This window comes from Ictalurus furcatus, chromosome 22 (genome assembly GCF_023375685.1).
Source record: "Ictalurus furcatus strain D&B chromosome 22, Billie_1.0, whole genome shotgun sequence".
Lineage (NCBI taxonomy): Eukaryota > Metazoa > Chordata > Actinopteri > Siluriformes > Ictaluridae > Ictalurus > Ictalurus furcatus.
Genome location: NC_071276.1, coordinates 16435767 through 16445524, shown reverse-complemented (window position 1 = coordinate 16445524; position 9758 = coordinate 16435767). Strand labels below are relative to the sequence as shown.

Here is a 9758-nt window from a genome sequence, read left to right as displayed (position 1 = left end):
ATCATGTGGACGGCCGGGTGCGTGCACGTCGTTTTCCTGGGGAACGGCACCAGGATGCACTATGGGAAGAAGGCAAGCCAGCGGAGGCAGTATGATACTCTGGGCAATGTTCTGCTGGGAAAATTTGGGTCCTGGCATTCATGTGGATGTTACTTTGTCACGTACCACCTACCTAAACATTGTTGCAGACCAAGTACACCCCTTCATGGCAATGTATTTCCTAATCACAGTGGCCTCTTTCAGCAGGATAATGCCCCCTGCCACACTACAAAAATTGTTCAGGAATGGTTGACGAACATGACAAAGAGTTCAAGGTGTTGACTCGGCCTCCAAATTCCTTTGATCTCAATCCGATCGAGCGTCTGCGGGAAGTGCTGGATAAACAAGTCTCATCCATGGAGACTCCACCTCAAAACTTACAGGGCTTTGTCTTGGTGCCAGATACCACAGCACACCTTCAGAGGTCTTCTGGAGTCCATGCCTCGATGGATCAGAGCTGTTTTGTTGGCACAAGTGGAACCTAACTATATTAGGCAGAATATTAGGTTTTAATTGGCACCCTGTCCAGGGTGTCCCCCGCCTTGTGCTTCATACCCACAAGGTACCACACAGGTTCCCCATGACCCAGTAAGGATAAGCGGTACAGAAAATGGATGGATATTAGGTTGTAATGTAATGGTTGTTCAGTATATATATATATATAGGGTGTCACAAAAGTCTGCATACATAAGGGAAATAAACACTTTTTAGCAAATCATCTTACAAATGTTTTCATACTTTTTATATTTTATATATATATATATATATATATATATATATATATATATATATATATATATATATATAATTTATATGATGTATATATATATATATATATATATATATATATATATATATATATATATATATATATATATATAATTTATATGATGTATATATATATTTGTTCAGAAAATGCCTTTAAGAACGTCTTTGACAAAAGAAGAACGTGTTGAAATCAGTCTCATGGCTGGATCGGGAAGCGGTTGTGATGGACATGGTGAGCTCATCACACACGACACTGCTGCCGAACTTATTAACGAATTCAAAAAGACCGGAAGTGTCGCGGAGCGGCTGAGAATTGGACGTCCACGAGCATCCACTGATGAAGGCACAACCCACGTGGTGCTGAGACTTTTTTGGACACCCGACTTTATTAAACGTCTCTTGCTGCAGATGAGGTGTTGGTGGTAGGCTGACTGGGGCGGGAGCGCGTGGGCTGCGTGCACTTTTTAAACCACGAAGCACGCGCTGTTCTGCAAGTCACCTGAACGGCTGAAGCTGCGCGTGCTCTTCTTCACTGAGAGAAACTTCCACATAAGCCAGGTCAGTGTTCTCTTGCACGCTATTAACACACGTTAATAACGTCTTATCGTTGATTAAGGCTTTGAGCAGCAACTATCTCTGCTTAAAAAATCAACAACCCAATAGAAACCATAGAATTTGAATAGATTTCAATTTCAAATTCATAGAATTTGTAATGGTTTTAATGGTTATAATGGGAATTGTATTGGTTTTAATGGAAACTGTAATGGCCCCTGTTGGTCTCTACTGTTAATTTGTTGCCTTCTATTGGTGGCATGTTATGTCTAGTGGATACCATTAAAGACCAATAATGATAACGGTAATGGTTTTAATGGTTAGCTGATGGTTTGCAATGGTATTTGTAGTGAAGCCATTACAATTTATGTGATAGTTTCTATAGCTTTTTTCAGCAAGTGTGTGTGTGTGTGTGTGTGTGTGTGTGAGAGAGAGAGAGAGAGAGAGAGAGAGAGAGAGATATGTATTTCAAGCCAACTGTCACTTGGCATCACTTAAAAAGACTGGATAGCTCAGATCTCTGATTGCTGTACAATTGACGTACTGTTCACACTATCAAAAAAAAAAAGTGTCTGGAGAGCGGCTTTTGATTTTAACTCGGTGTAGCTTTAAAGTTAAAATGTTACCATGGGTCATAAAAAAAGGATTGCATGCATAATTATACACACCTAGACTATGTTTCTGAAGGTATTTTATGAATGTCATAAATATACAACCTTCCATCTGACATTTGAAGCAATACAAATAACACTGACATTATTTTTAAATGATTGTACAAGTACACATAAAATCTTCCAACACAAAGGTTTGAAAGGTCAGGGCAAGAGAGTCGTTACATAGAACTAAATGATGCTACATTGAATGTCTTTGGATCTTTGGATTTGGATTAAAAGTTATAGGTTCCTAAAGAGATTGTATTTCCTCCCAGAAGATGATCTACCTGGCGTGAGTCATTTGAGCAGATTATCATCTTCCAATCATGGCTGCTTTTGTCTAGACCTTCCTGGTGAACATATGCTTTAGGTATTTTATGAGTGCAGGTCTTGGTAGTGCTGTGGCCACTGACTGAGGTGCTGAGCTTCGGTTCTTCAGCTGCAGTGGTACCCTTATCTGAGGCACAAAGTGAAGATTGATGTTTTAGGCATTGAGAATTGATCTGGGACATTGTTACTTGTCTTGTTACTTAACTTATGTTGACTTATGTAAATGTGTGTGTACGTGTGTCCAATTCTAACCTACAGAAACATGGTAACTCCTGAGCAAGTCACAGCATATTTAGAGGTCAGTGGTGGGAAATACGCCAAGATTGAGTCAAAGAGGCGCACCGGGACTCACCAGTTAGTTGTTAAAAGTTCACAGAAATCTGCACCTGGCTGTAAGCAAAGAAATTCTTAGTCATAAAATCATTAATACCAATAATATTTATTATTTAGTTGTGTCATAACACCTCAGTAATATCTATTGTCATTACTATTTGGTATCTACAGCATTATTTACAATTAGAAATTGTTCTTTGTAATGTCTCTTAATGATGCAGTGACTGTGTACAAGGTGACAAGGCAAGACAAAAGTGTCGTGATGGCATTCTGTTTCAAGCTGAAAGAAAATATGTATTATCCGGTAGTGGAGCGGGACCCAGACACCGAAAAAGCCATCGTGAAGGTAATTCTGTGCATTTAGACAAACATGCATACTGTATTATTCAAAAGTTATGTAAATTGAGTTTAAATGCAAACTTTTCCCTACCTTTCCAGGTTGTGGGGCCAATAAACCAGCCATTTGAGGGATTCCCTGAGAAGTATCTTTTTAAAAGTGGAACAAATACTGAGTATGGAAGCCTGTGCTCAGTGGCAGAACCTAACCAATATCTTTCTGTTTCTGAAGAGGTCATCACCCTCAGCTCCAAACCATACCTTAAATTCAGAATCAGTCCAAACAATCAGGCAAATAGGATGGCTTCAACAAACTTTGGTTTGCCTCAGTGTAGGCCATTCTGCTCAGATCCCTGCACATTGATGAGGAATCACAGAAGAAGAAAGACAGGAAAATACCAGCAATCCTGTAGCAATACCAGCATCCATACCCCTGTACCAAGTAGCTCTGGTCACCTATTATAACCTATGATTCAGAATCTATTCATAAAAAGCAAATATAGCAAATATATTTAGCAAATCAATACAGGAACATTTAACATATATGCATCAACATACAACATTCAATCAAATTCACTGTCCAAACATTTTTATTGGGGGTCAAATGGAGTAAAAATCAGGCCATAGTTCTGCTTGCTGCTGTAACATTGCATTTTAATTTGAATTAATAGGTGAACTTTAATAGGTGAACAATTTCTTATGAATACCTGAGAAATATTTCGCAGAATTCACTCACAAGTTATATTACTTTATCACAACAACGGATTCCTGACAAATGAAACATACACAATTCTTTCAGAACTCAGAAAAAAACCCATATTGACAGCTCTGAGATCCCAGATTTCGAGTCTGAGCTTGGGTGGAATTTTGTATGTTTTCCTGATGTCCACGTGGGTTTCTTCTGGGTTCACTTGTTTCTTCCCACCTTCCCAAAACGATGCAGTAGATGGACTGGCTAGTTTAAATTGCCGCTAGGTGTGAATGTTTGTCCTGAAATGGACTGGTGTCCCATCCAGGGTGTGCTTCTGCCTTGCATCCAGTGTTCCCTGGATAGGCTCCTGTCATCCTCCATGAGCAGGATCAGGATAAAGTGATCTCTGAAGATGTATGTTTGCATGTATGAATGAATGAATAAATGAATGAATGAGTGAATGTTGCCACCATGTCCACCCAAAGGTTTTGTAATTTAATATACGCTTGTACAGAGGTTTGCAGGGGAGTGCAGCGAATCTTTGGTTTTTGGCAAGCGTAGCTTAGCTTTTCTATTATACTTTAATGGAAATGTTAATCATACTGTAGAATAGTACGTTGGAATAATAATACTCATGATGTAAAACACTATCACATGGCTTTATAAAGAAATATTTTACATGTACAGTTTACATTTATTCATTTAGCAGATGCTTTTATCCAAAGCAACTTACAATTGAGGAAATACAAGCAAAGTGACAGGTATACCAAGCGGAGAACAATACAAGTAGTGCTACCATGCATTATTATATGATGAACACACTGAAGACTTTGCTGCCAGGAAACACAGGAGTGTGCGTTTGTACATTTTGAAATTTGAAATGCTCCAGCAGAAGACATATGTCTGTGTTAATTTTTGATTTGATCTATTGTTTTATTTTTATAATATTTATTGTTTTAAAATGTTTTTATTTAATATGTCTAATTTTAGTTTGTATTTTATGCTGTAGAGCTACAATTGTTAATAATTACAATCATTTTTTTTCTACTTTATTAAAGTTCTTTTCTGAGCATTAATGTAGATGTGTGTTGGTGTTTAAAAAAAAAAAAAAAAGTAACTTTAATAACATTTGGAGGGGAGGGGAGGAGGGAGGGGGTGGAGTGGAGGGGAGGGGAGGGGAGGGAGGGAGGGGGTGGAGTGGAGGGGAGGGGAGGGGAGGGAGGGAGGGGGTGGAGGAGGGCACAACAATACATTTCTGCTTAGGGCACCCATTTGGCCAGCAGCAGGCCTGATTTTATTATACATTTTTAATATGGTGTGTGTGTGTGTGTGTGTGTGTGTGTGCATGAGCGTGATTATTAACAGGTAAAACAAAATAGTTACTTTCACTAGATTTATGAATCGTGTATGTTTTTATTAGAAAAGAATCAGAATATCCATCCATCCATCCATCTTCTACCGCTTACTCCTTTTTTCAGGGTCACAGGGAACCTAGAGCCTATCCCAGGAAGCATCAGTCACAAGGCGGGGTACACCCTGGACAGGGTGCCAATCCATCGCAGGGCACAATAAGAATCAGAATAGTCAGGCATTTTAATATACATGTTTAATATGCTAAAACTGACAAACAAGGAATGCTTAAGGTCTGTAGTGTTTTAAATTAAGCACTTAAACACAGAAGCAGACATATCTCACAGAAAGCCTCCCTTCACTGTTTATTTTCTGGAAAAAAAAATTAATTCAGTTTTTAAACCAATTTTTAATGTGAACACAAACACACCATACTAAATCTAATAGCCCCATGCACAAACGAAACATTACAATATTGGTGTGTTCACACCTGACACTAGCTAGATAAAAAAAAAAGTATAGCAGCTGATATAATAGTAGGCTATTAAATTAATTAAATTATTAGAGATGCACCGATACTAAATTTCTCAGGCGATACCGATAACCGATTATTCAGGGCGATATCGGCCGATACCGATACTGATAGTTCTGCCTTTTATGCCTTCTTTTAAATTAATAATAATTAATTCCACAATACTGAAAGAACTGCAAATAAATACTTTATTCTCTATCGCAACGGACTCGTTTCACTGCTGCAGCATCCGGTGTAAAAATTTTTTTAGCAGGCCTTCTTTTTATTGACAGGATATAATCGGCCCTGGACATCGGATGTTTTTAAACTATCGGCCCATAGCCGATAGCGGGAAAGATAGCCTTTATCGGCAGATACCGATTATCGGCGCATCTCAATAAATGACAAATTAGGTAATACATTTCAGTCCTGCAAGATGTAGAACACACAACAAACAAGTTTCTGCATAATAACAGCAATAAACTGGGTCCAAACACTTACAGTTGTGCATGAAGGTGTATGTGATTGTGCCCTGTGATGGGTTGGCACACCATCCAGGGTGTCCCCGACCAAGTTCCCGGGGATAGGCTCCAGGCTCACGTGTGACACTGTGTAGGATAAGTGGTCAGTGGACAATGGATGGATGGATGGATGTGTGGATAAATATTGCATAAACTTCCCATACACACATGCATACCACAGAATTCTCATGCACTCTCACGTGGATTTGTCTCAACTGGATGATTGTCGCATTTGACAAAATCCTGACACAGGTACACAGTTGACTCAGGGCACTCAGTTCATTCGCTGATTCAATTATTTTAAATCAAATGTAAATTGGAATGTTTAGAAAAATGTTTGGGCAGCACAGCGGTGCAGTGAGAAGCATTTCCACCTCACAGTTCCTGAGTCCCCAGTTCGATTCTAAGCTTGGAGTTTTCTCAGTGTCCGCGTGGGTTTCCTCTGTGTCCTCTGGTTTCCTCCCACCTCCCCAAAAACTTGCTGTTACATGAATTGCTGACTAGGTGTGAAAAAATTTATGATTTATACCCTGACATCTAAATCAGTTTTGAAATATCACAGCTTTAGTTCTTTGGGTTTACTTCCAGGTCCCAGGTCTCGCAGCGTGACTCCAGATGGTCCAGACTCCATGTAGTCATCCCAAAATTCCTTGATTGCTCAATGCAACCTCTTTCAGCCCATGACTGGAAAATCAATTGATATCTGCAATTTTTAAGGATCAGTCCTTAAAATCAGTCTCAAGACTAAAACATTAATACGTGAAGCATATGTTTAAATGTGTGTGTGTGTTTGTGTGTTATTCCTTTTTTCAGTCTCCTTATGACTTCTGATTAATTTCTGGTAAGGCTTTGTGTATAATAAATTCTGCAAGACTGTTCCCACAGGACAGAGCATTTCTGATAAGTATACACAGAGTCATGGTTGGCTTTTGGCTTATTAGGAACCTATGAAAACCCTTTCTTGAGTTGTTACACCAATGGTAGAAATGCTGAGTTCTCCAGGTCTCCAGGCCAAAACCCACACAGCTATTGATGATGAACCAAAAGGCAGGATAACCAAAATGGGCTGATTTTACTGAGCTGAGTTGGGCTGTTAGCTCTTCTTTATCCTAGAAACATTCTATTCTAAGTTCAGAGCCTAGGTTATTGATTGAAAGAATATGTTAAATAAGATTTTTTTTTTTTTTTTAATTAACCGCCATAGAGTACGGCCTCTCACAGAAATGATGATGTGGCTTAGGCTGAATTCGAGTTTTACACCCCTGGCTTAGCTGTGTATGGCCAAAATAGATTTATATAATAATTGCAGGCAGACAGACAGACAGACACAACACATGTTTATCAAAAAAACTTTGTTAAATATAGGTGTGCAACAATTATTGACACCCCTATAAATGTATATGAGAAAACTATATTTGAAGTATATTCCAATTGATATTTTACATTTTTTTAGTACACCTGGGTGACTACGAACAGGAAATTGTTCAACCATGACTTCCTGTTTCACAGGGGTATAAATATGAGGTAACACAAAGGCCAAATTGCCTTAGCCATTCATAACAATGGGTAAGACCGAGGAATATAGCTGTGATGTGCGACAAAAGGTTGTTGAGTTTCACAAAATGGGAAGTGGCTATAAGAAAATAGCACAAGCATTGAAAATGCTTTTTGGCAATAAGCACCAGAGGTGGTTTTGGCGCAAACAGAGAGGTAGTGTCACGATTTCCCCTCGAGCTTGCACTGTAGCAGGCAGCGTGCTCGGAAACCCAAAGCGCGAGCTCGATGCACGAGCCCTAAGCGTGAACCCTAAGTGAGCGCATGCTTTTGGGTTTTCAGTGTTACATTTTCCCCTCGAGCTAGCGCTGTAGCAAGCAGCTTGCTCACGTGAACCCTAAGAGAGTGCACGCTTTGGGTTTTCAGTGACACTGACTTTGTTTACTTTCGACACGTGCATTTGTTATGGTTTATGTCCTGTCTCCGCCCCTGTATTGTCATTGGTTATTGTCATTGGTTTCCCGTATGTGTGTCATCATTGTTCTCAGTTGTCTTGTTTCACCCCTGATTACGTTTGTCATTTAAACCCCTCTGTCTCTTTGCACCTTGCAAAGTATTACGCGAGTTTTCCGTATACCAAGCATTTGTTCTCGGTTCATGTGTTAATGTTTTGATCTTGCCCTCGGTCTCGATTCTGGTTTTGTCTAGTTTATGCCTGTTTGCCAATCACCTGACCCATTGCCTGTTTTTTGACCACGCTATTGTCTCATGATTTGGATTGTGCCTCTCTTTAATAAAAGCTCTTATCTGCAATTGCGTCCGGCCTAACGTCCATTACGTTAATTACATGGCAGGTAGCCATATGGAAAAGTACCTCATGTCCACGGTTAAATATGGTGGTGGCTCTTTAATGTTTTGGGGCTGTTTTTCTGCCAGAGGACCTGGACATTTGTTAGGATACATGTCACCATGGACTCTATCAAATATCAACAGATATTAAATGAAAACCTGACTGCCTCTGCCAGAAAGCTTCAAATGGGCCGTGGTTGGATCTTCCAGCAGGACAGTGATCCAAAACATACATCAAAATCAACACAAAAAGGGTTTACTGACCACAAAATCAAGGTCCTGCCATGACCATCCCAGTCCCATGACTTCAAACCCATAGAAAACCTGTGGGGTGAACTGAAGAGGCCAGTCCACCATTATATATATATATATATATATATATATATATATATATATATATATATATATATATATATATATAATGAGAAGTTTGTATATTCTCCCTGTGCTTCGGGAGTTTCCTCTGGGTACTTCAGTTTCCTCTCCCAGTCCAAAGACATGCGTTATTGGCTGATTGGCATTTCCAAATTGTCCAAAGTGTGTGATTGTGCCCTGCGATGGGTTGGCACCCCATCCAGGGTGTCCCCTCACCGTGTGTCCCAAGTTCCCGGGGATAGGCTCCAGGCTCCCCTGTGACACTGTGTAGGATAAATGGACAATGAATGGATGGATGTGTGGATAAATATTGCATGAACTTTCCATACACACATGCATATCACAGAATTCTCATGCACTCTCACGTGAATTTGTCTCAACTGGATGATTGTCGCAGTTGACAAAATCCTGACACAGGGAACACAGTTGACTCAGGGCACTCAGTTCATTCGCTGATTCAATTATTTTAAATCAAATGTAAATTGGAATGTTTAGAAAAATGTTTGGGCAGCACAGCGGTGCAGTGGGAAGCATTGCCACCTCACAGTTCCTGAGTCCCCAGTTCGATTCTAAGCTTGGAGTTTTCTCAGTGTCCGCGTGGGTTTCCTCTGTGTCCTCTGGTTTCCTCCCACCTCCCCAAAAACTTGCTGTTACATGAATTGCTGACTAGGTGTGAAAAAATTTATGATTTATACCCTGACATCTAAATCAGTTTTGAAATATCACAGCTTTAGTTCTTTGGGTTTACTTCCAGGTCCCACGTCTTTCAGCGTGACTCCGGATGGTCCAGACTCCACGTGGTCATCCCAAAATTCCTTGATTGCTCAATGCAACCTCCTTCATTCCATGACTGGAAAAGCAATTTTTAAGGATCAGTTCTTAAAATCAGTCTCAAGACTAAAACAGTAATATGTGAAGCATATGTTTAAATGTGTGTGTATGTGTGTGTGTGTTAT

General features: G+C 39.7%; 1 protein-coding gene across 2 annotated transcripts; it reads left to right on the top strand.

Annotated features, from left to right (window-relative positions):
- Nucleotides 1–1085: 1085 nt before the first annotated feature.
- Nucleotides 1086–4066, top strand: LOC128598981 (uncharacterized). Of its 2 annotated transcripts, XM_053610246.1 has the most exons (4): nt 1086–1365; nt 2601–2734; nt 2897–3021; nt 3114–4066. In XM_053610246.1, exons 2-4 carry the CDS (start codon nt 2605–2607, stop codon nt 3474–3476), a joined length of 618 nt encoding a protein of 205 aa, XP_053466221.1. In that variant the 5' UTR covers nt 1086–1365; nt 2601–2604; the 3' UTR covers nt 3477–4066. The 2 variants fall into 2 exon arrangements, with proteins under 2 accessions (XP_053466221.1, XP_053466220.1); XM_053610245.1 differs by lacking the exon at nt 1086–1365 and having other exon boundaries at nt 1594–2734.
- The last annotated feature ends 5692 nt before the right edge of the window (nt 4067–9758 follow it).

What these genes read in the sequence shown, in the direction of transcription:
- LOC128598981 (XM_053610245.1), top strand. Translation starts at nt 2,566, where the DNA reads ATGTGTGTGTACGTGTGTCCAATTCTAACCTACAGAAACATGGTAACT. An exon ending in ACAGAAATCTGCACCTGGCT is followed by an intron (nt 2,735 to 2,896) that starts GTAAGCAAAGAA and finishes TTAATGATGCAG; the next exon opens with TGACTGTGTACAAGGTGACA. An exon ending in CCGAAAAAGCCATCGTGAAG is followed by an intron (nt 3,022 to 3,113) that starts GTAATTCTGTGC and finishes CTACCTTTCCAG; the next exon opens with GTTGTGGGGCCAATAAACCA.